At 44.9% G+C, this 26273-nt stretch overlaps 1 protein-coding gene across 1 annotated transcript in view; it reads right to left on the bottom strand.

The window, feature by feature from the left end:
- The window catches only part of SCN11A (sodium voltage-gated channel alpha subunit 11), an 85301-nt gene extending 61258 nt beyond the window's left edge, over positions 1–24043 (bottom strand). Inside the window, exons 1-7 of the mRNA XM_078432477.2 lie at positions 23253–24043; positions 20023–20141; positions 17859–17960; positions 9969–10097; positions 8566–8669; positions 4507–4680; positions 3490–3553 (exon numbers count right to left, since the gene is read on the bottom strand). Of these exons, the coding sequence (XP_078288603.1) occupies positions 3490–3553; positions 4507–4680; positions 8566–8669; positions 9969–10097; positions 17859–17960; positions 20023–20141; positions 23253–23525 (965 nt within the window). The 5' untranslated portion in view covers positions 23526–24043. The remainder of the gene's footprint in view (positions 1–3489; positions 3554–4506; positions 4681–8565; positions 8670–9968; positions 10098–17858; positions 17961–20022; positions 20142–23252) is intronic.
- Positions 24044–26273: the final 2230 nt, after the last annotated feature.

Here is a 26273-nt window from a genome sequence, read left to right as displayed (position 1 = left end):
TTTGGAATCATGTTACAAAAAAAACCTTGTGTTCACTGTTCCTTTTTTTAATGTTTATATTAAAATTTTTAATATAATAATAAAATAAATAATAATTTAACAATTACATAAATAATATTTAAATTTTTTAATGTTTATATTTATTTTTGAGACAGAGAGAGACAGAGCATTGACTGGGGGAGGGGCAGAGAGAGAGGGAGACACAGAATGTGAAGCAGGCTCCAGGCTCCGAGCTGTCAGCACAGAGCCCGACGCGGGGCTGAACTCACAAACTGGAGATCATGACCTGAGCCGAAGTCGGACGCTCAACCGACTGAGCCACCCAGACAGCCCTGTTCCTTTTTCATAATGAGCTATTTTTGTTTTTATGTATATAATAGCTCTTTTAATTTCACTGAGGACCCTATTTGAGGTTTTAAAAGTCCTTGTTGGTTCTCTCTAAACTGTTGTTTTGTCCGCAGCTCTTATGGCCTGAATGTTTGGGTCCTCCTGAAATTTGTACCTTGCAGTTGTTATCTTCAGTGGGATACTGTTTGGAGGTGGGGCCTGTGGGTGGTGATTAGAGCAGGAGAGTGGAACCCTCATGATGGGATTTGTACCCTCATAAAAGAGACCCCAGAGAGCTCTCTCACCCCCTTTCTGCCATGCGAGGACACAGCAGAGAAGACTGCCACCTACAATCTGGAAGAGACCCCCACTAGAACCCAACCAAGCTGGTGCCCTCATCTTGAACTTCCAGCCTCCAGAGCTGTGAGAAATAAATTCCTGTTGTCGATAAGTCACTCCGTCTACTGTATTTTATTATAGCTGCCTGAACTATGACAATGATCATTTTTCCCATTTCTTTATGTCGGCCCCTTTATGCCAAAGGCTTTCTTCAGATACCCGGTAAGCCTGGGCTGTTCAGTCACATTTAATCAGAGGTCCTGACAAATTGATTGGGAGTTTGCTTGGTGGGCAGAATAGGACTCGGTGAGGGGTAGACTTGGCGTTAGGGTGACTCAGAAGGAAGACGTCCATTGTGCCCCTGTCTCAGACCTCAGCGAAACCCTGCTGTTCAATTCACAAATCTTGCTCTTTCTGTCTCCTAAATGCCTTTGGAACTCGTCCATCCATTTCTCATCATCTCTACCGCACTGCTTCGTGACTCTCACCTGTATCAACATAGTCTCCTAAGTGGCTGCCTCATCTACTCCATGCATCCATTCTCCATGTAGCAGCCACAGGGACCTTTATAAACCCCTAACCTGGTCAGGTCTTGTTTCCTTTGTGATCAAAGTAAAAACCCTAGGCACTGACGGGCTACCGGACCCTGCAGAGTTAGTTCCCGTCTCCTGCTCCTCTGCCCAACAAGCTGCTGGGTTTCTTCTTACTCCCCCTGACCACTTGCCCTCAGGCGCAAAGCCTTCCCTGTTACTTTTCTACTGAATGGACTTGTTCACACTATCTCCTCACCTACCAGAACCTCCTACTCATGCTTCAGAACCAGCCGGATGGTCTTCAGGGCACGAGGCAGCGAGGAAAGGCTGAAGACCAGGCCTGGGCCCTGGGCAGAAGGAGACCTGCCTAGGAAGGTGACCTGAGACCTGCCATCTCCTTGGAAACTACTGTGCTATGATCAATGCAGAAGATCATGTACTAAGAGTTGGTCTATCAAACACCTGGGGCACCTGGGTGGCTCAGTCGGTTGGGCGTCCGACTTCGGCTCAGGTCACGATCTCGTGGTCCATGGGTTCAAGCCCCGATTGGGCTCTGTGCTGACAGCTCAGAGCCTGGAGCCTGTTTCAGATTCTGTGTCACCCTCTCCCTCTGCCCCTTCCCTGCTCACGCTCTGTCTGTCTCTGAGAAATGAATAAACCTTAAAAAACAAAATAAAAAAAAAACACAACGCCTGAGCTTTGAGACTACACCTAGACTAGAGAACTAAGACCGGCATACAAGCTTAGAGAGACGAAGACACAATAAAGACCGTTTAGAAGCCAAGGCTGCGGTATCTGTGTGTCCAGGTGGCCCAACCCCCCTTGGATTTTGCCCATAGTAACTGTACCTGCCCTGCGTGGGGTCAAGGAAGCACCGTACGTTACAGTGTCTGTCTCCTCATTAAACGAAAGCACTGTGGGTGCAGTGTCCTGCTGGGGATCCTTTCAGAAAGCTCAATAAACTTTGTATTAGATTAAAGCCTATGGCGTCTTGTGGGCTTGGCTGAGTCTGAACCTGTGACCGTCCCACGTGGTATTGCAGGATGCTTCTCTCATGTTATAGACAGGGTTATATCCCCTGTTATTTCTCTCAGTATCTACACATCTCTCTTAAAACACTCATCATACTTTCAAAGAGTCAAACACATTTTCTCTCGTTCCTGCGAGAGGCCAGCTTCCAGAGGAATATGCTCCCTGGTTCGCACTTGCAGTCTTTGGGCTTAGCACAGAGCTTGGCATGCTGCTGGCCTTTGATACTTATCTGTTACTGGGGCGCAAATTTAGCCTATTTTATGAGAAGGATTTGAGTATTATCTTAATTTGAAATATGCTCATTAGGGGCGCCTGGGTGGCTTGGTCGGTTGGGCGTCCGACTTCAGCTCAGGTCATGATCTCACGGCCTGTGAGTTCGAGCCCCGCATCGGGCTCTGTGCTGACCATTCAGAGCCTGCAGCCTGTTTCAGATTCTGTGTCTCCCTCTCTCTCTGACCCTCCCCCATTCATGCTTTGTCTCTCTCTGTCTCAAAAATAAATAAACGTTGAAATATGCTCATTAAATCACCCGGAATTGAATTTCTCACCACAAGAGAGCACTGAGGCCCTGGAAGAAAGAAGGGTATCCCCAAAGGGCCAGAGGGCTACGAGCGGCCTGTGAACACACATAAAACCGTGTATGAAATTAGAGGCATTGGTGATCAACACATGAGCACCTGAGAAAGACGTTCAGATAGCCTTGCATCAGAACCATGCCATTGAACAGAAAATAAGGATTCCATGAGGTTCTCAGTCATAACCTTCTTCCTAACCTTTGAAAGTCCTGAATACTCACTCCATAAAGTCAAAATACTACATTCTCAGTAGGTTTCTTCAGCTACTAATTCAACCTAACTTTGGGGAGGAAGGGAAGCTGCTGTAAACACTTGGAAATAATTATTATATTAATTTTTAAAATTATGTTACATCATTTTTTTATTATTTTTAAGCTATATGAAATTAATTGAATTATATTAAATTCATGTTTAAATGAATATCGTAGCAATTACAGTAAGTTTATTGTTTTATTACTAATTTTAAAAATAATTGATTTTATTTTTATTAATTACAATGGTGAGTTGTTAATAACTTAATAATGCATGTCGAAACTTGCGTAGATGAGTGCAATAATCAGGACTGTTTGTCAACTACCATCACTGCCTCCACGAGTCATTAGATGAAGACTATTTGCAACAGCACCCCAAAAGGTCCACAAGTGATCTGCTTGGGAGAAAAAAGGAGAGTGTGAACCTCTTACCTTTCACCCATCCAGCTGCCACATATTCTGAATTCAGTGGAATCTTTCTTTTCAAAGCAATGGTCTGAAAAGGAAAGAATCATAAATTCAGATTTAAAAGCAAAACCTGAAAGGAAAGACAACAGCCAATGTGCCAGGTTTGCTTGAAACCAATGGTTTGGAATCCTCTAAAATGATCGAAGTGGGCAGCCAGAGAAGAAGCAGACAGTAAGCCCTCAGGAAGGAGCAAGAGAAAAGGAAGGAAAGGAAGAAGGAAGAAGGACGAGGAGGAAGCAGGGACACCGCCATGCCCCCCTGGCCTCTCAGTGCATAAAACTGAACCAGAGACCAGGCCCTGGGGGAAGCTGGACACAGACGCAACCCACGAGAAGTTAAATAAACCAAGACAGACATGGAAACGGGGTAGCCATGTGAGATCCAGGACATGGGAAATTGCTGGAGGGTCGACCTCAGTGTGGAGAGGGTGCAGCAGAAAAAGAAGTGATATCGGGGCTCCTGGGTGGCTTAGTCGGTTGAGTGTCTGACTTTGGCTCAGCTCTTGGTCTCATGGTTTGTGAGTTCAAGCCCCACAGTGGTCTCTGTGCAGACAGCTCAGAGCCTGGAGCCTGCTCCAGATTCTGTGTCTCCTCTCTCTACCCTCCCCTGCTCACGCTCAGTCTCTCTCTCTCTCTCTCTCTCTCTCTCTCCCTCCATCTCCCTCTCCTTCTCCCTCCCTCTCTCTTTCTCAAATTAAAAAAAAAAAATAAAGCAAAACATGACACAGAGTGGACAGATCCACAGGGGAAGGGATGGGAGCTGACACCACTTGTAGGGATATGGCTTCAGGCTTTGCCTTCTCCATGGAAACCCGAAGAATGAGGCAGTTCTCTAAGAAGCGCATCTGCCCACGTGAGACCCCTGGAAGGATGAAATCATCCTCCCTTCTAAGACTCTGGAACGTAGATCTGTAGATAGCATGAACGGTGAGAATAAAAGTTAGCCATGCACGGACCAAGGTGTGGAGGGCAGAATATTTACCGTCAAGGTTATCCATATCCTTACAGTCCTTCCTGACACATCTCTGGTTCAGATTTTCCTTAAAGAGCTGCTGACCTACCAGGGCGAAGATGCTGAGGCAAAAGAGGGTCAGGATCATCACGTCAACAAGCTTCTTCACAGAGCGCAGCAAGGCCCCAACGATGACCTTCAGACCTGGGGAGGAAAAGGACCAGGGTGGGAAGAAGCCCCCACTCACGTCTACAGCAGACACAGGCAAAGGGCGTGGAGCGAATGTCCAAGGCCTCGGGTGTCACCCGACTGCAGGCTGGGACTGTAAACTAGCCTGGCCCAGGATTCTGCTGCCCCGGGTTCTGGTTCTAACTCTGCCAGAGCAGTTACGTGCCATTGGGTGGGCGCCAGTCGAGGGCTCAGCCTCTTCCTCCCGCCCTGTGTCTGTGACGGGGTTGCTCCGCAGGGCGAGTTAGAAGACCGAACAGAAACATCCCATATAGGCAACTTGGTTACAGTTGTGCAGACAACGCACAGCTGGGGGTCCCGTGCAGCATTAAGGCCACAGTGAGGCCACCCGAGAGGAGGACACAGAGCTGTATTTAACGTTCAGTGGTCACTACCAACCACAAGCTCTGCAAGGTGCCATGAGACCTCGCTAAATCAGGGGGCAAGGAGCTAGAAGGAGGAGCTCTTTCTGGACTCAGATAATGAGAATATTCTAGGGCGGGGGGAACTCGGATCACTACTTCTAATAGGGGTTTTTTTAATTCAAGAAATATTTACTAAACACCTACTGTGTCCACGGCACTCTATAGGCTGCCAAGTTTCAAAATAAGGACACCATCCTTGGTAGGACGGCAAATGTTTAAAATCAGCTTTCTGGGGAGGGGAGAGGGGGTGTATGTGCAGGGAAATTCCCATCTGTAGCATTTACAGCCTTCCTTGTTTGCAGAATTGCGCAGCAGATCCCTCTTCTCCCTCCGTACAGCCCTCCCATCCAGCTGGTTTCAGGCTAAACAGCACGACGTCCCCGGATGCAGAGCTGGAAAAGGATGGGCACGTTCTCCTGCTGCGGAGCCAGAACAAGTCAGCCCCAGCCCATGACTGAGCCAGGGGCCCCGCTGTCAGCACAGGTGGAGAGATAAACAACCAGACAGGACTTACAGTGTGTGGGATGGCACAAAGTGACAACGTCTCCAGTGATCAGTGTAAACCACGACGGGTAGACTTGAGAACGGAAAGTGGCACCTAACAGGAGGCCAAAGCGGCAGCAAATGACTTTCCCACAAAGTGCAGTGCCGCATAAGGAGGAGGCTTCAGGCCAAGCTGGGACATTCACTGTGTCCCCAGCGGCAGCCAAACAAGTGGACGCTTCAACCTTACCTAAGCCCGACTCGCATCTATAACAACACGTTTGAGTCTTCTCCCAAGCAAGAAGATTTGGCTGAAAGACGGCTGGGACGCCTGAATAATTTTTACAAAGTTCCTTAAAGGATCATACCTCATGCCCTTACTTCCAGAAAGTATCCAGGGATCTCATGTGTTTCATGGGTCAAAACAGAGACTATGGTCACCTGTTTAGAGATGAAGAAGGAAACTCTACAGCTGCTAAGTGACTGCCTGATGTATATTTTACCCATAGGAAACACAAGGCACTGAGCCCCTCACTTAACTTGGGAAACCAAGGCCGACCTTGCAAAAGAGGAAGAAAAGAAGGAGAGGGGCAAATCCTACATAAAGCGTCCTTGACTGCCAGTTTACCATTACGCGGCTGTTTTTCTGAGGCTTCAAAAAATAACCAACCCACTGCCTCTTTTTGAAAGGATCCAAATTGCCTAGCGTTTTGGTGGGGGAGCTAAGCATTGATAGAAGAGACTAGAAGGGAAGGGAAGAAGAAGGGGCAAGGGAAGGACTGCAGAGAGGGAAAATTTTTTAGTGAAGAGGGTTTACAGTTAATGATGACTCCATCTGGCCGGTCACTCGGGCCAAGAACCTTGACTCACTCCTCCACACCACCTGATCCTAGAGCACAACCGTCTCTCCTCTTGGATTATGACAGTGGCCTCTTGTGCCTCTGTTTGAGTTCTCTGAGAAGCAGACACTCTGGAATGAGAACTGCATGGGATGTGTTGGGTGACATGCCCGTGAAGAAAAAGGGGAAGAGAGCACAGCTGGCAGGGAGAGCCTCGGGCCGTGACACTGCGCTGACAGCTGGGAAAGGAGAGTGGGAAGGAAGCAGGAGTGGACAAGAAGAGCCACTGCGAGAGAGTCGCAACCTGGCTGCTGAGGAGCCCCTGAACTAACGTCTCCCACTAGAGGGGGCCCATGTCCTTCAGCAATGGGCCTGCACTAGGCCCCCTGACATGCGGGAAAGCATGATCTTGGCATGGACACGGATGCAGTGGTGAATCCAGAGACGTGGCAGCTGGGATCATTATTCAGCTATGCTGCCCGCAGCAGATCTGAGTGACACATTTCCATGGCGACCACCATGTCTCCTATCTGATTTCCCTGCTTCTGCCTTTCCTTCCCTTCACTCTATTCTCCATGCAACAGCCAGAGCAGTCCATTTAAAACCTGTCAGATTAGATGAATGGATAAATAAGACGTGGTAAATGTAAATACACACACACACACACACACACACACACACACACACAGGAATATTACTCAGCCATAAAAAAGAACAAGAGTGTGCCATTTGCAACAACACAGATAGACCTAGACACTCAGTGAAATAAGTCAGATGGAGAGAGGCAAAGACCGCATGATTTCACTGACATGTGGAATCTCAAAAACAAAATAAATGAACAAACAAAACAAAATAGAAACTCATAGATACAGAGAATCGACTGGTGGTTGCCAGAGAGGGGGAAGAAGGAGGATGGGCAGAAGAAGGGGAGTGGGAGGTACAGGCTTCCAGTTTTGTAATGAGTAATCCGTGCAGAAGAAAGGCACAAAATAGGGAATAGAGGAGCCCCTGGGTGGCTGAGTTGGTTGAGCATCCAGCTTTTGATTTTGGCTCAGGTCATGGTCTCACGGTTCATAAGATCGAGCCCCGCGTTAGGCTCTCCCTTGGCAGTGGAGAGTCTGCTTGGGATTCTCTCTCTCTCTCTCTCTCTCTCTCTCTCTCTCTCTCACTCTGCCCCTCCCCTGCTTGCACTCTCTCTCCCTCTCAAAATAAATAAACATTTAAAGAAAAGAATAAGGAATATAGTCAATGGTATTGTAAGAGTGCTGTATGGCGACAGATCGTAGCTACGCTTGCGATGAGCTCAGCATAGTTTATAGAGCTGTTGAATCACTATATCGTGCACCTGAAACGAACGTATCATGGTGTGTTGGCCAACTTGCATAAAAACAAAGCAAAACAAAAGCCTTGTCAGGTCATGTGACTCCTCTGCCCAAAGCTCTCCCATTTATCTCACAGCAAAGCCCAAGTCCTCCTAGTGCTTACATACCTCCCGCCTTCACTAGGGTGGTCCACCTCCACCACCTGGCCCCTCACTCTGTCTGCTCGGCGCATCTGTATCCTTTCTATTCCTCAGTCTCAGCACTCCTAGCTCTTGCCTGTGCTCAGGACACTCCTTCCCATACACCCGCTTGTGGGACTCTCTCTCACTGCCTTCAAATCCATTCCCGTGCCCTCCCATGCCCTCCCCAATGACACCTATCCTGATCACTTTATTGAAAACCGCATCCTGTTTCCCTGAACCCATGGCTTCCAGTAGCCCTCCTGTTGTTTACTTTTCCTTTTTATTTTTCCATGGCACATAGCACTTTCTAACAGGGCAGGTAATTACCTATTTATTATAGTTATTGCTCAGTATCTGTCTCCCTACTCCCACTCAGAATGTAGACTCCCTGAGGGCAGGGACCTCTGTGTGTTCACTCACTGATATACCCCAAGTAGTTAGCACAGTGTCTAGACATATGAGGTGCTCAAAGACACATTTGTTGAATGATCAAACAAATGAAGAAAGCAGAATTTGTTTGGTTTTGGTTTATACGTCATCTTGAGAAACGTTTAACGTACAAGAACATTCCTCCCACTAAAAGGCAATGCTGAAAGTCAGACTGACTTACCTGAAACCACCGAAATTGCTTTCAAAGCTCTGAACACCCGAAAGGTACGTAGGGACGACAGACTGATGCCACTGGCCCTGATACTTGGTGAGTATGATACAAACCTAGAAGACAAAGCACAGGAAAAGCCTGGGCCTACTCAGTCCTGCAGCTGCGCTGTGTATCTCCACGCGGGCCACAAATAAACGTGGCCTCAGCTCTCTGTCCACCAAGGTGAAATCTGGGGCCTCACCTTCTTGGCCCCACCTTCATCTCGGGGTCTGTAGTATCATTCTCCATAGCTGGGGGCCACAGATTGCACGGGAGGCTGTTCTCGGCTAATTTTTATATTTGGACATAGATTAAGATCCCTTGGAATAGTCCGTGCAGTTGTGGCTACAGCTATCGATAAGAGAAATCAATCAAAACACGTATTGACTGACTACCGGGTTCCAGGCCCAGTGCATTTACGTAAGGTCTCACTACGTGGCCAAGCCCAGAAGGAACCCAGGCAATCTGACTCTTGAGCTCTCACCACTGCACTACACCACCTTTCAATAGCCAAGATCACCCAACCGTTGAATTTCAAATGTCAAACTTGGGAATTAATAGCATCTACCTCAAAGGGCTTTTGCAAATACTAAACAGGAAAGCATAAGCAAAGTGCTTAAGACGATGGCTGCCACAAATTAAGTAATGTTAGGTTACTATTATTGTGCCAGTGATGGGCCGTTGCTTTTCTTGTTCTTCATTTTGCCGACCCTGTGTCATCATTCAGATGCCAAACTGATGCCCTTTCCTCCGGGAAGAACTTCAATCCTCACCTCATGTCATATACAATATACACACAATAATTAACTCAAAAGGGGCCATGGACTTAAACATAAGGGCCAGATCTAGAAAACTTCTAGAGGAAAATGAGGAAAACTCCTTGAGAGCTTGCAGTAGCCAAAGATTTTCCAGATTCCGTGGTTCCTCCTACACGGTCCGACAGCCCGATACATGCCCAGCTCCTGTCCCAGCACTCACCCTACCAGATTGCAATGGTTGTTAATTTTCTCTCTTCCCATCTGGACTGTGAGCTTCAAGAGGGTGAGAACCATGTCTGTTTGTTTTGTTTTGTTTTCATTATCACAACCCTTGTATCTTGCACAGAACTTGGCCCATCACAGGCCACTGTTTGGGGAGTGAATGGCTGGAGGAAGGAGAGCATGAATGTGGCCTAGAAATGGATTCACGTGTGGAGGCCTCTGGCCAATTGGCTGCATGATGCTGTTCAGGGCCAACCCACGCTGCACTCAGAGCTCTAGGCATTATTAGGACATGCTTAGCTACTCACATGGACCCACAGAGACCCCTGGTGGAAGCCAAGGAGCTTCTTTCCCACCCCAAGTCTCCTCAGTAAACATCTTTGACATTCTTACGCTGTTGCAATGACAATGGAGTCCAGCCAGTTCCATGGATCTCGAAGAAAAGAAAACTCATCCAGAACAAAACCTCTTGCCAATATTTTTATCAAAGCTTCAAAAATATAAATCCCAGTGAAGACATACCTGCAAAGTAAATCATTCAGAACAAGAAGGAATATGGTAAGTGATGGGAAAAGCAGAGAGGCCATCTGTCTTACCTGGCGTTTATGTGGTTTTTTTACATTTCAGTGTGACGTTTAGCATTCTGATTTTCAGCAAACCCGAGTTCAGAGTGGCAAGCATCGTAAGCAAGTTCTAGTAGTCAGAATTTCTAAGCAACTGGCCCACAGATAAAGTTGTAAGCTGCTGTTCAGTGCTTAGTTCCATGGCCACATTCTTGAGAGTTGTTTTAGCAACCTGGGGCCTTGGGACGGGGGTTGTCACTGCTATTTTGTCATCACTACTCTAGAATTGTCACTTTGATATACAGAAGGGGATGATGGCAAAGAAACAAGGAGAATAAATGAAAAGGTTAAAAGCTGGATCTTTCCATAGCCCATGTTCATGGATTAGAAGACTTAATACGGTTAAGATGTTTGTACCACTCAAAATGATCTACAGATTCAGTACAATCTCTATCACATTGACATGACATTGTCATGACATTCTTTGCAAACATAAAAACATCCATCCTGGAATTCATACTTCGGGACCCCAAATTTTAAGGGACCTTGAAAAGCCAAAATGATCTTGAAAAACTTGGAGGTCTCAGATTTTCTTATATCAAAACCTATCACAAAGCTAAACTAATCAAAACAGTGTGGTGCCTGTATAAACACAGACATATAGAACACTGGAATAGAACAGAGAGCCCAGAAATAAGCCCTAACATATATGGTCATATGATTTTCCACAAAGATGCCAAGACTATTCCATGGAAAAAGGACAGCCTTTCAGCAAATAACACTGGGAAAGCTCAATACCCACATGCAAAAAAATGAAGTTGGACCCCTACCTTACACCATGTATAAAAATTAACTCAAAAATGCATTAAATATCTAAGTGCAAGGGCAGAAACTATAAAACTTCAAGAAGAAAATATTTGTAAATCATATTACTGATGAGAGGTTAATATCTAGAATATACAAAGAACTCCCACAACTTAACAACCAAAAAAATCACACCGTATACAAAAACAAACTTAAAATGTCTTAAAGATCTAAATGCAAGAACCAAACCATAAAATTCCTAGATAAAAACTTGGGCGGTAAGCTTTCCGACACCGGTCTCAGGAATATTTTTTTGGTTCTGTCTCCCCAGACAAGGATAACAAAAGCAAAAATAAACAAATGGAGCTACATCAAAGTAAAAAGCTTTTGCACAGCAAAGGAAACATCAACAAAATGAAAAGGTAACCTACTAGGGGTGTCTGGGTGGCTCAATAGGTTAAATGTCCAACTTCGGCTCAGGTCATGATCTCGCAGTTCACGAGTTTGAGCCCCTCACGCCCGTGTTTGGCTCTGTGCTGAGAGCTCAGAGCCTGGAGCCTGCTTGGGATTCTGCATCTCCCTTTCTCTGTTCCACCCCACTTGTGCTCTATCTGTCTGTCTGTCTCTCTCTCTCTTTCTCTCAGAGATAAACATTTAAAAAAAAATTGAAAAAGCAACCTACTAAATGGGAGAAGATTTGCAAATGATATATCACATGGGGGTTAACATCCAAAAAATATTAAAAAAAAAAAAACTCATACAACTCAATATCAAGTGAACAAATAATCTGATTAAAAATGGGCAGAAGACCTGAATAGACATACAGATTGCCTACAGGAATGTGAAAAGACATTCAACATCACTGATCATGAAGAAAATGCAAATCAGGACCACAGTGAGATATTACCTCACACCTGTCGCAGTGAATATTATCAAAAAGCCAAGAAACAAGTGCTGGCAGGGATGCAGCAAAGGGAACCCTTGTGCACTGTTAACGGGAATGGAAATTGGTGCAGCCACTGTGGAAAACAATATGGAGGTTCCTTCAAAAATTAAAAATAGAAGTACCATATGATCCAGCAATTCCACTTCTTTTTTTTTTTAATTTTTTTTTTCAACCTTTTTTATTTATTTTTGGGACAGAGAGAGACAGAGCATGAACGGGGGAGGGGCAGAGAGAGAGGGAGACACAGAATCGGAAACAGGCTCCAGGCTCCGAGCCGTCAGCCCAGAGCCTGACGCGGGGCTCGAACTCACGGACCGCGAGATCGTGACCTGGCTGAAGTCGGGTGCTTAACCGACGGCGCCACCCAGGCGCCCCCAGCAATTCCACTTCTGAGTATTTATCCAAGGAAAGTGAAAACACTAATTTGAAAAGATACACACACTGCCATGTTCATTGTAACATTACTTACAATAGCCAACATATGGAAGGAATCTAAGTATCCATCAATGGATAAATGGGTAAAGAAAATGTGGTATATGTGCACAATGGAATATTATTCCACCATAAAAAAGAATGAAATCTTGCCCTTCATGAAAACAAAGATAGACTAGAGGGTATCATGCTAAGTAAAATTAGACACAGAAAGACAGATACTGTATGATTTCACTTCTATGTAGAAACTAAAGAGCGAAACAAAACAAAACAGACTTCTAGACACGGAGAACAAACTGATGGTTGCCAGAGGGGAGGGGGTTGGGAGATGGATGAAATAGGTGAAGGGGATTAAGAGGTACAATCTTTCAGTTATAAAATAAAGAAGACATGAGGATGTAATGTACACGATGGGGACTACAGTCAATAACACTGTAAAACTTTGTATGGTGACTGGACTTATGGTGATCATCCCATAATGTATATAAACTTTGAATCACTATACACCTGAAACTAATACAGTATTGATGTCATTACATTTCCATAAAAAGATTTTAATTAAAAAACTAAATTTAAAAAGAAACAGCACAAATCAAGTAACCTAATTTAAAAATGGCTAAATGACTTGAATTAGACGTTTCTCCAAAGATGACATCCAGATGGCCAACCAAACACACGACAAGATGCTCAATACCACTAATCATCAGGGAAATGCACACCAAAACCACAGTGAAATATCACCTCATACCCATTAGGATGGCTGCTTTCAAAAAAAAAAAAAGCCTCAGAACATAACAAGTGTTGGTAAGGATGCAGAAAAACAGAAATTCTCGTGCAGTACTGTAAAATGGTGCAAACAGCCATGGAAAACACTACGAAGGCTCTTCAAAAGAATTAAAAATAGAATTACCATGTGATCCAGCAATCCCACTTGTGGGCATGCACACAGAAGAACTGAAGCAAGACTTCAAAGAAATAATTGTACATGCACGTTCACAGCAGCATTATTCACAATAGCCCATCAGAACCCTTAATGTCCACTGATGGATAAACAGATCAATGGGGTACATACCAAAAAATATTATTCAGCCTTAAAAAGGAAGGAAACCCTGACCCAGGCTACAACGTGGATGAACCTTGAAGTCATTCTGCTAAGGGAAATAAACCAGGTGCAAAAAGATAAATACTGTATTATTCCACTTAAGTGAGGCGCCTAGAGCAGTCAAATACATAGCAACCAAAGGTAGAATGGTGGTTGCCAGGGACTGGAGGGGAGTTAGTGTTTAATAGGCACCGAGTTTCAGTTTTGCGAAATGAAAAGAGTTCTGGAGCCGGATGGTGATAATTGGTTGCACAACTATGTGACTGTAATGTGTATTTTACCACAGTTAAAACAGTCTGTTAAAAATGCTGGGTCTGTCCGTGCGCACGTGGGCACACGCACACCAACAGGTTCCACTTTGGGGACAGAAACAATCAATTCAAACAATCTGTTGGTTCACAGTAAAAGAAATGGACCTTTTCTGGTAGAACATCCAACCACTGGCAGCCCACAAAGCTAAAGAGCTAAGATCTTGGAAACTTGAAAAATCCAAAGTAGCCAAATCCAAGGGCAGAAATGGTTATGAGCTGCTCTCTGCTTCAGCCCTTTTTTTCTAAGCTGATCACCTTTTAGGTGACAAAAGAACATAGCAGATTAATTCATGTCTGCCCTGAAATACCGTTTTAAAAAAACAGGCATAATTACAAAGTTAAGGGTATTTTGGGAAAAGCTGTAATTGCAGATTTGTGGGATTTTGCAAATCTCCATCTAGGTCTCAGGCAAATGAGACAGCAGCCCTTGACTGCCATTTCTACCTAACCACCTGGTCTCCCACCTCCCACTCCCAGCCGAAGCCTGGCCAATAGAGGGACAGGCAGACCCACCATGCTATCTGATATGGAGTACAGCCATGCCCACCACAAGGAACAGGGCTTGGGAGCTCCATGACAGAGAGATCCCAACCCACCAGGCAAATGAGGCCCTCTGGAGCGTGTCACTGTCAGTTCAAGCACGGTTAGGGTATCCAATCAGGGCCATGGGTGGTGTCCAGGTAGGTTAAGAGAACACCATCGCCTGATCCTAGGGCACTTTGGCATTCATTCTCTGAGAGCTATAGACTTGGAATCAATTTCCCATTTAAAAGTTTTCTAACCAAAGGGCACTGACAAAATTAGAGAAACTCTCCCCCCATGGGCCTAATAACTCAACCACATGCCTTCTTTTGTAAAAACGTTTTCAACCTCCTCCTCCCACCCTCACTTTTATGCATCCATTGTCAGTACAAATGCCACCAGGAGACAGCAGCAGCTTCCCTACAGCCTAGACAAAGGTTTTTTCATATCTTTGCCTTATGGGTCTTTTAGTAGTGAAAATGACCTTTGAGCAGATTAGCATCCAATTGGGCCACTGCTTTCCATTAATAGGAAAAAGAAGACTCATTGCATCTCACTAGAAGAGCCGAGCAGGCTCAGCTACACTTTGACTACAAAGGCTTCCAGAGACACTGCAGTAAATAATGAGCAACTCCTCCACTCTCAATTAGCTCCTCACATGGAATAGCCAACTATCTAAAGGGGAGACCATTTTCCCCAGTAATATTGCCCAGGATCACTTCTATTCTCAGCAGTATCCATGCCCCTTGCTTCAAGGCATAGCCCCAAGCTCACTGTCCTTAACTAGACCCAAGTCCCACTTAACGACAGAGAAGGAGCAATCACTAAAAAGTAATGCAAAGAAGTAAATCTAACAGAAAAACAGTAGAGATTTAAAATGAAATACTAAATATGCCTGATTAACAAAAAAGAAGGTAGGAATGGAAGAACGATAGAAGAGGAAAGGAACAAAAAACAGATGAGAGCAACAGAAAACCAATAGAAAAACAGCAGACCTGAATTTAAGCATATTCATAATTACATTAAATGCAAATGAAATAAATATACCATCAAAAGGCAGAGATTAGAAAATAGACTGCATAAAAAACAAAAGCCAACTATGTGCTCTTTACAAGAGATACACTATAAATACAAAAACTCAAAAGGGTTGAGAGTAAAAGGATGGAAAAAGATATACCATGCAAACAATGAGCCTAAGAAAACTGGAGCAGCTGTATTAACCTCAGACAAAACAAATACTAAAAGGAATATTACTAAAGATAAAGAAGGGCATTTCATGCTGATAAAAGAATGCATACATCAGAAAGATATAATAACCATAAATCTGTATGTGCCTAATAATAGTGCTGCAAAAATATATAAAGCAAAATTTGCCAAAAATGAAGGGATAATAGACCAACTCACAATCATAGATGGAGATTTCAAGCCTCTCCTCAGTAATTCATAGAAGTACTAATTGAAATGGCAAAAGGATAAAATATATAAATGACACTATCAACCACCTTAACCTAATAGGACTATTTACAGACAATCATATCAAACTGCAGAATCCACATTTTTTCATGTACACATGAAACATTCCCCGTAGAGCCATAAAATAAGTTTCTCCTAATTTCAAAAGATTGAAAACTTACAGAGTATATCCTTTCCACAGAATTAAATTGGAAATCATTAACAATAAGGCAACTAGAAAAATATAAAATATTTGGAAAAAAACACACTTCTAAATAACACATGGGACAAAGAAGTAATCATAAGAAGTAGGGAATGTTTACCCAAAAGGTAATAAAAACACAACGTATCAAAATATGTGGGATGAAGCTTTCTTTAGCAGTGCGTAGTGGAAATTTATAGCTTTATACAATTGTACAAGAGAAGAAGAATGGTCTAAAACCAACTATTAAAGTTTCTACCCTAAGAAGCTAGAAATAGAAGAGCAAATTAAGGATGAAATTAATAAAGACTTTGAAGCCTTCATATATTGCAGGAATTTAAAACAGTTCACTTTGGAGAAGTTTGGCCATTTCTTACAAAGTTATGCGCTCATATACTTCACGTATATGTCACAGCAATTCCACTCCTACGTATTTATCCAAGGGAAATGCAAACGTATATCTACAAAAAGACTTTCACTTACCTACTTAATTAATTCAATTTTTAGAGAGAGAAAAAGAAAGAGCATGAGCAGGGTAGAGGGCAGAGGGAGAGACAGCATCTTAAGCAGGTTCCTCACCCAGCACAGAACTCAACATGGGGCTCTGTCTCACGACCCTGGGATCATGACCTGACCCCAAATCAAGAGTCAGATGCTCAACCGACTGAGCCACCCAAGTGATCCCCATAAACAGACTTTTATACAGAAATGTTCTTAGCAGCTTTATTCATAATGGCCAAAACTAGAAACAACCCACATGTCCATCAACAGGTGAATGGGAAAACAAATTGTGATATGCTCATACAAAGGAATACAACTCAACACCAAGGAGGGGAAAAGCTAGTGATACAAACAACAGCACAGGTGCATCTCAAAACATGCTAAGTGGAAGAAGCCAGATAGGAAAGTATGGTATCATATACATTATATGAGTCCATTTATATTAAATTCTAGAAAAGGCAATACTGGTCTAGAGCGACAGAAGGCAGATCAGTATTTGTCTGGGGTTGCGAGTGGGGGTCAAGGGATTGACTGCCAAGTGGAAATTTTAGAGTGTCTGGAATGTTCTGTACGTTCTGTATGTTGACTGTGATGGTTTCTATCACACAGTTAAGCTAAATATGGGATAAAAATACGTGAATAAAATAAGTGATTTCTTATTATTCTCTCAATTATTCAATATATTCCTGAAAGACTAAAGCAGCAAATATGTTCAATTAGAAAAACTAGGACAACATTCTCTTTGATAAGAGAATACTTATCAAAATACAGAACTTTCTAAGTTGAAAAATTAACTTGCATTACTGAATAGCCAACTAAAAATTACGAAAAGTTAATGTTTTAATTATAGGAAGAACTCACTCAAACTCACCAGGGAAAAAGCAAAAATGATACATGGGAAATGGAAATATTGTTAACTCCATAAATTAACAACTATCCCAAACCTTTTGGAAAACATTTTGTCCCCATATGTTTTTCAAGCATTGCAATGTACTTTTGATCTAGTAAACCCATTTCTAAGACTCTACCCTAAGAAAAGTAATCATTTTTGAAAAGTAGCTTTATGCAAAAAAGATGCTTGCTGCAGTGATATTTATAGGAGTAAGATACTAGAACGGTTAAGTAAATTATGGTTTATTCGCCTGATAGAATGTTATATTAGCATAAAAGCAGATTCCTATAAAGCCTCTATAAACACAAAGAAAACCTCTTAAAAGCTAGACATAAAAGTTGTAAGTGCGCTGCTTATTATTTTGGAGGTCTTTAAAAATAATTGTTAAAAATATGTGTACCAAACTAAAATGGACCCTTCCGGCATTTGCACTGGGAAGTTGGGACCATGGGCGACTTTGTCTTTCTCTGTATAGCTGAACTCTGATCTAATCACAGGTCGTTTAGGCGTATTTGTTCCAAACCTTAGGTCGGATGAGCGCGGGACAAACACTTACTCGGCATTGTCGGTATATATGTTGCTGTTGTCCTTCCCACAGGCGGTGGCCATGAACACGCAGTTGATGATGACGGTGCAGATGATGAACATGCTGAACAATGTAACCGCTGTCTGTTAAGGCAGGTACACTTCAGGGTGGCCCGGGTCATCCGTCACGGTGGAGGCTGCGGGCATACCTCCAGGCCCCATTGGCTGCAGGTGCAACCTGTCTGCGGACGGTGCGTGTTGGCGGGCGACCGCCCACACCTGTCCCCTCCCCTGAAGAACGGTCCTCAGCCAAATGGCAGCCCCTTCACCTGGAGGGCTACAACTCCCTCCCTCATGTCCGACTGACTGAGACGTAGAAAAAAGCTGGCCCTCGCTTCCAGGTGGGCTTCCTCTGTGACGTCATCGGTGCTCCAGAGCTCCTGGTGGACTCCAGCTGATGTGGGCTCAGCTGAGACCCTATCCTTGTTTGTTCCTCTTTCTCTCCATCCTGCTTCCCTCTTTCCTTCTCCAGAGGGCAACTCCTCTACAAAGTCATCATTTGGTATTAAATAATTAAATAATAAAGATGGGCGGGGGGGGGGGGGGTGCGGGGAGGGCGTCTGGGTGGCTCAGTCGGTTCGGAGTCCGACTTCGGCTCCGGTCATGATCTCGTGGCTCGTGGGTTCGAGCCCCGCGTCGGGCTCTGGGCTGACAGCTCGGGGGCCTGGAGCCTGCTTCGGATTCTGGGTCGCCCCCTCTCTCTGCCCCTCCCCTGCTCACGCTCTGTCTCTCTGTGTCTCTCAATAATAAATAAACGTTAAAAAATTTTAAAAATAATAATAATACTAAAGATGGGGATTAAATAAGAATCCCCATCTCAGATTCTGCTTCTAGGGAAGCCAACCTGAACAGTTGTTCCTTCCCATCCCCCCAGTACTTCAATACATGTACCAGTCCATGTCTTTCTGACCTCCCCCAGTCTAAAACTGCCTGGCGTCTTCCACCACCCCCTGCACACAGCGGGAATGCTCAATAATCCCCTCCTGTCTTTATCCTTAAGACTGAGGTTGCAAACTCAAAGCCTTAAGAGTCTCGGGAGTCCTTTATTTTATTATTTTTTTTTAAATTTTTTTTTCAACGTTTATTTATTTTTGGGACAGAGAGAGACAGAGCATGAACGGGGGAGGGGCAGAGAGAGAGGGAGACACAGAATCGGAAACAGGCTCCAGGCTCTGAGCCGTCAGCCCAGAGCCTGACGCGGGGCTCGAACTCACGGACCGCGAGATCGTGACCTGGCTGAAGTCAGACGCCCAACTGACTGCGCCACCCAGGCGCCCCTCGGGAGTCCTTTAAATGGGTAAAATGGGCCACAGAGAGGGGTGGAGAGGTGGTGAAGCAGAGCTTGCATGGACCCTCTAAAACAGGCAGTGGTTCCTCACTACACCGATTTTTGCCAGCTAGGACTATAGGCTGAGCCTTGAGAGAGGTTCCGTTTTTCAAAAGAAGCCAGAAATCCGGACTTTCCACATTACAGAGTGTTTCCATAAAGCTTTAAATTCTGTCTAGGTCCGGGGTGCCTGGGTGGCTCAGTCGGTTAAGCGTCCGACTTCAGCTCAGGTCACGATCTCGCGGTCCGTGAGTTCGAGCCCCGCGTCGGGCTCTGGGCTGATGGCTCAGAGCCTGGAGCCTGCTTCCGATTCTGTGTCTCCCTCTCTCTCTGCCCCTCCCCCGTTCATGCTCTCTCTCTGTCTCAAAAATAAATAAAACGTTAAAAAAAATTTTTTTTTTAAATAAAAATAAATTCTGTCTAGGTCCAACACAACACCGTTAGCAGCTAAATACAGAGACAGGTAGATGGTTTGCCACCTTTGTCTGGGCCCCAACTTAGATGTTCCTTTCTCCGGGAAGTCCCCCTGGATGCCTCCAAAGCACAGCGGTGCCTCTCCACACTACCGCTCCCAAACTGCCCGACCCACTGAAGAAATTGCCTGCCTTTTGGCCCGTCTCCTTCTGAGGCCACAGGATCCCAGGGCAGGGCCAAGCCTTGTTCACACGCAGTAAAAGCACAGCCCCTGCCATGCAGCCACAGGCACTCTGCCATTATTGGTTCCAAGAATCAGCTCCTTCCCCTCAGTCTGGGGCTCTGGCACTTTTCACATGACCTGGACTTGGCGGAAGATGCAACGAAAGGATATGAATGGACTGAGATCCTAATGGCTAAACTTCGGATTGGATTGAAAGGCCCAAATATGAACAAGGCACGATTGGCACTGAAGCGATAGATGGTCCTCTTTTTGTTCAACACCATAAACGTCTGCGAAGACAAGCAAACAAATGCCACAAGAATTACATGCAGTGACGGAACAATATTTATCGTGAGTTAGTTCACTCAGAGGAAATTCAGTGGGACCGCGGACTGAGGCGTGGCTTGGCTTATCATGATCATGACAGTTTCTGATTGGGCTACTGTCACTCTGTAGCCCGAGGCACTTTCCAACCAGCCCACGCTGTGACTCTGGACACCAGCAAAACCCTTCGTCTTGTATCTCCGTCTAGAGAGATAAGAACTAGGAGGGAACTTGAAGAGATAGGGAGTAGTACTGAACATTCACATTCAGCAGATTATTTTCAATTATTGTGATTACGAATAAGAGCTTCGTAACAAAGGTTAGAACAGTCAGGGACCCGGGGAGTCTGTGTTGCTGTACCTGAGCAGTTCTACGCGAGATAGTCTGCCGATCAATTCCAACCTTGAGGATCTTCAACAGAAAAAGTCATCAAGCTTCCCAGACTTGCTCTCCCATTCTCCCCACTGATGTATGAGCAAATCTCATGTATGAGCCTCCGGTTCCCAACTGGTGGGGGAGGCCCTACAGAAGGCGTCTGGAAATACATGTGGGTGTTTTTGGCTGTCTGTCACAACGACTGGACGCTCTACTGGTCTTTAGTGGGTAGGTCTAGGGATGCCGAACCCCGGACAGATCTGCTAAGTGGTACACTGTCCCATCCAAAATGCCCACTGGGCTCCACTGAAGACAACACCAGACGTGTGCCCAATTCTTCCTGGGACCTAGGAATGAAGCAGTGCCTGCAGAAGAATCCATCCATCACTCACAGGGTCTCACATCAACCCCCCGAAACCTCCTTCTTTCCATTTAGCTATAATCTGGCTGTCCCCTTACATGTCCCCAAGGCTGTTGGTTACAAAAGCCTTCACAGAATGAGGGTCATTCCTGTTTCCCCATGTCTCTGCTCCTTTCAGATCTGCAAAAGTACTACTTGGCATGTGATCCAGTATGTTCTTATACAGGAAAGACAGGCCTTGTCGCCAAGGCCCAATATAGCAGGGTGGGTGCTGCCTTGGCTGAGGTACCAGAACTTCAGCCACTGCCAACCATCAACCTCCCTTTGCTGAGTTGCTGGAACTTACTTGTCTGCTGGCCATCTGGCGGCAGGAAAAAATGGGGCAGGATATTTTCTGTTGCCTCCATAACAAAAGGAAATGGGCCACAGGCTTCTCTGAAAGCTATGAGCTCAGGAGCCCAAGACCCACTTTAGGGATTCTGGGCCCTTCCTTCGGCTAGAAAGACAATTTTAGGGCAGAGAGAAAACCCCTCCTTGAGGCAGGTCACCCCAGATTAATAGGTGGCATGATATGGCTCTGTCTCTGTGCCCCTTGATATTTTATTAATGCCATCTCTCCCTGCTTTAAATATTTCAGCTAATGGTGTATTTAACTATACTCACCAGGGTTTAAATTATTAAAATGATAGGTACCCACTCCTTCTGTCTTCTTGCTGACATATCTCCACCCCTCTCTCTGTAGCTCTTCAAAATGGAAGTTTCAAAAGACAGGAAGTGGCCTTAGACTATCGAAAGAGCCCTTGGGTTTAGGGCCCAGCTTCATCCCTTACTGGTTGCTTGACCTGTCATAATCCACTTCCCCACCCAGTCTTTGGATTCTCATTTATGAGGTGGAGGGCTAACTATCACATATACCTCACATGACTGCTGAGAGTACCAGCCATGCGGGGTCATGGGTGTGCAGAGCTCTAAAAAAGTATCGTGTCTTCTAATTTAAAGGGAGAGCCCAAGCTGAGAAGAGATAGATAGTCCTAGAACATTCAGCCAGGCTGGAACAGAACCTGTCCTCCCAGGACTGTCTGCAGCATACCAAGCTGCCACCTGCTCCAGCCTCGAAGCAGAAGACCTCCAGAAATTAATTCGCATTTAACAACTCTGCCTCCAAGAAGCCCCTGGGATTCTGGGGCATAAGAAGAAGGAGAAATAGTGGGGTGTTTTCGTTCCTTCATCTCTCTTCTTCTTTCTTGTCTTTCCCACTCACACCCCACTTTCCTCTATACACACAGTTCCCATTTGGTCTGGTAACCCTAAGTCTGTCCCAATGCAAGGTAACATACCAGGCAATATTTCTCTGGAGAGATCGATTTCTCATGGTTGCCAGCAGAGAATGGTCTCAGCATCTCATATTTCTAGGACTTCTACCCAAACTTCCTTCCTCTCTGCCCTCAGTCTGGTGAGGTGGGTTTTCCATTCTCTGCTGGATCACACAATGGTATTATTATGGCAAGGTCTTCTGAGCTTTTCCGGATGGTCTGCAGAGGACCGTCCTCACTGTCCCAGGCTTCCAAGCAGCCATCAGAGGAGCCCAGAGCTCACATTTCCTCACTTAGGAGCCCCTTTAAAGAACTTTTACTAGAATTTCCCTGCAACAACTATATTCAGGTAGGTTAAATAGCAAGCCTATCACATATCGGCATGGGATTTATGCAAAATCTCCACCTGCCCACTTGATTACCATATTCTTGAACATCACTTATTGAACTTCTCTTATGCATCATGTTGGTGTATGGTTCCAACCTCCAGAATTCTCATTTAATAGCCTAAAAAGCCTATAGCTGGGGAGCTTTTCAAGGAAAACTTACTACTGAATTGGACGTTCCTGGACAGTGATATTCATCTCTCATATCAGTATAATGCTTTACAGTTTATAAGTGCTTCCGTGGCCTGTCCATGTTGTAGGAAGCATGCTTTATTCCCATTTTACAGATTAGAAGAATGAGGATTAGGGATTTATCCAAAGTCAAAAAGCCAGTCACTTAAATGGCCTACACCTAATTTTTCTGACTGCTAGTCCAGTCCTCTTTCCTGACACCATTTATGTTTTCTCTGTTTTCCTTTTAACCTTCCTGCTGCCCCCTGGACCTTCTCTTCTTCGCCAAGACATGCATTACAGAGAGAAAATGAAGACTGAAAGAGGGTCTCAGGACTATGGAGGCAATGACAAGTGGTGATAGCAAAGGAGGACAGACACCCCTGCAAACCCCAAGATCAATGTTTGGAGGTTCTTGTGACACCGGTTATAACTGCATGGCTAGAACACCCCAGAACCCCAGCCAACTACCTTATGATTTCTGTAGAACGGGTCCAAGTCTTCCAGGGGCCTTGCTATCAGCTCATGGGGAATGTTGCCATAGAGTTTGGGCAACTTCCTGGAGACCTTTAGGTCAAGCTGAGGCCGAGGCTGGGGTTCTGCTGGTGTCTGGTCTTTGCACTTCTTTTTCTCCTTTTGGATGGCAATCCGCTTCTCAATTGTAGCCAGGGTGTCCGAAGTGAAGGGACGGAAATTTCGTTCATCTGGAAAGATCACCGGGTAGCACCTGTCATCCATTTTCATCCTCGGGACAGAGATAAGCAGCAGATCCTCAGAGAGCTCTGGAAGATAGAAATCACACAGCCTGCCCTGGAATTCTGCTCCTTAGGGGTGATGTCATGGGGAGCTATAAGATTGGGTGAGGTGAGAGGGCTTGGGAGCTCACTGATTGTGGGGCAGGACAGCAGAAGTGACCACCATTGTGGATACAGCAGGAATTCTGGGCGCAGGGAAGACCAAAGCAGGCCATCATTCCTGGAGGACCTAGATATAAGTGGAAAGTTAAGTTCGGGAACAGTGGGCAGAAGAAGCCCAGTCTCTAAAATTGAGACCCAAGCACTGAGCAACACAGTAAGACTGAACCAGCTAAACTACTGAAATGGGGCCTGCAGATGGTGACTAAGTGGCCATAGTGTGAACAAGAGAGGAAAAAATAGGGAATCAAGTGGGACATAAGTATGAGCTGCAAAATCAAAGCTATTAAGTGCACACATCTTCTCACATTTGGTCAGCAAAGTTCTTAAAATATGATGAAATGGAAACAAAAAGGCCATAAACACAGGCAAGGACATTTACACTAACACCTCTGATTCCATGCCAACTCTCTTACTTCTGAAACCCAGACCTGGCAGAAGTAAGGATCCAAGAAAGCAGAAATGATTTGCCAACACTAACGGGGTCACTCTACCATGGGATAATAGCTGTACTGGCCCCCATCCCTGACAACCCTTCTACAAGGACTTTCTCTATAGCTTCAAGTTTAAAAGTAGGCTCTGAAAGGGGCACCTGGGCGGCTCAGTTAGTTAAGCGTCCAACTTCAGCTCAGGTCATGATCTCACAGTTGGTGAGTTTGAGCCTCGCATTGGGCTCTGTGCTGACAGCTCAGAGCCTGGAGCCTGCTTGGGATTCTGTGTCTCCCTCTCTCTCTGCCCCTCCCCTGATCACTTGCGCTCTCGTTCTCTCGCTCTCTCTCAAAAATAAGTAAACATTTAAAGAAACAAAAAAGTAGGCTATGAGACAAGGCAGTAGGGCTCATGTTAAATGCCTTTACTTCCCATACCATGCATCGTCTTCCTTTCTTATTTACCTGAATACCAATCTACGATTGACTTCCAAGGCACTCCAGAGAATTACGAGTAATCCAGCATAGCACTGGTTTGTTCATTCAGCAACCACATGCGTGGTGTCTGCTCTAAGAACAGTGGTAGGCACTAATGGAAAAACACAACAGTCCCTCCTCCTAGTCCTACAAGTTATGCTCTCCTGGTGTAAGTGGAGAAGACAGATAAAAGGCAGGAAATTATAAGAGTAAGACAGATGCTGTTATAGGGAGAAAGAGAGGGTACTATGTCTGTGCATGGGATAGGCATCGAACCAGTCTTGGGGAATCAGGGATGGTCTCCCAAAGCTTTAATGTCTCAGCTGAAACCTGAAGGAGATATAAGACATAGATAAGCAAAAAGGAGGACATTAGAGTATGGTAGGGGAAACAAGCAGCATATGCAGTGACCCGTGGGTGAAAAAGAACATGATATCCATCAACAAGTTCTATCTGCCATTGTAAAATGGCCAGATAAGGCCCCAGTCAGCATCGAGAGAGCATGTGGGACCCTAGAATCCTAGTGAAAACCATGGACCTCACCCTGACAGTAATGGAGGGTTGCTAAAGAGTGAGTTGCTACTGTTGTTGTTGTTGTTGTTGTTGTTGTTGTTGTTGTTACAGAGGAGTAACACTGTCAGGGTTTCAAAAAAAAAATCCCTCTTACTGATGAGAATAGATAGGACTTGGGACAGGGGCTGAAAGAGGTGAGGAGGTAGAACTGAAGAAATTGTTGCAGTGATCGCAACCGCTGAGGATGACCTAATGGAGTGGGTAGAGTTGAGAGTCACTTTCGAAATAGCCATGGTGAGGGAGAGATTCGAGGGACAGGAAGGAGCTGAGGTTCCCGGCTTGGGCACCAATGGCTTGGTCAGAGGTGCCACTCACTCAGACAGAGAGCACTAGGGAAGGAAGAAGCTTTGGGGGAATAAGTTGAGTTTAAAACAGGTAAAGCTGAAGCTGTTTATGAACCTGTAAGTAGAGAGAGCCAGGAGGCATTTGAATACAGGGCAATCATAGCTTACACATTAGCCTCTGAATATAGCATATAAGAAAAAAAAAAAAGCATAGTCAAGTTTCTCTTGGAAATCCTTCAGGAAGGCACCATACTGAAGAGACATCCCAACTCACTGGTCAACGAGGTCAACATGGCCAGTTTTTCTTCTAGTGCCGGAACCAGTCACCCTTCAGTTATCCACAAACAGAGTGGTCAGGTTGTGTTTAAGGGCCATGATAGAGGCAACATATGTGTCTTTAAACACACTAAGGGTAATGCAATGCCCATAGTGTGAGTCATATGTCAACTGAAATGACATATGGAACCTAGACTCACTGCATTCTGTCCCATCCATTCAGCATTAAGCTCTTTATGGATATGCCTGGATGATGGAATTGGCCACACAATTTAAATTATTCTTTCTCCCTTCCCACCCCTCCAATCCTCTTCTCTTCCATTCCACTTCCTTCTCTCTCATAAACATATATTATTGAATTTGTATAAATAAAGTGGGACTATGTGAGACTCTACTGTATTTGGTTCTGGAGCTCATGAAAGACATTTGAGACAGGGATGGAGTCCTCTGCAGTCAACAGCCTATGGATGCTAGTTGATCCTGGAAAACAGATGAGCCTAGAAAGACCCTGGATGGCAAAAGCTTACGCTAAGTTACAGC

The sequence above is a fragment of the Panthera onca genome, chromosome C2, assembly GCF_046562875.1.
Source record: "Panthera onca isolate mPanOnc1 chromosome C2, mPanOnc1 haplotype 2, whole genome shotgun sequence".
NCBI lineage: Eukaryota > Metazoa > Chordata > Mammalia > Carnivora > Felidae > Panthera > Panthera onca.
The sequence above is the reverse complement of the archived record's forward strand: the minus strand, read 5'-3'. Positions and strand labels throughout refer to the sequence as shown.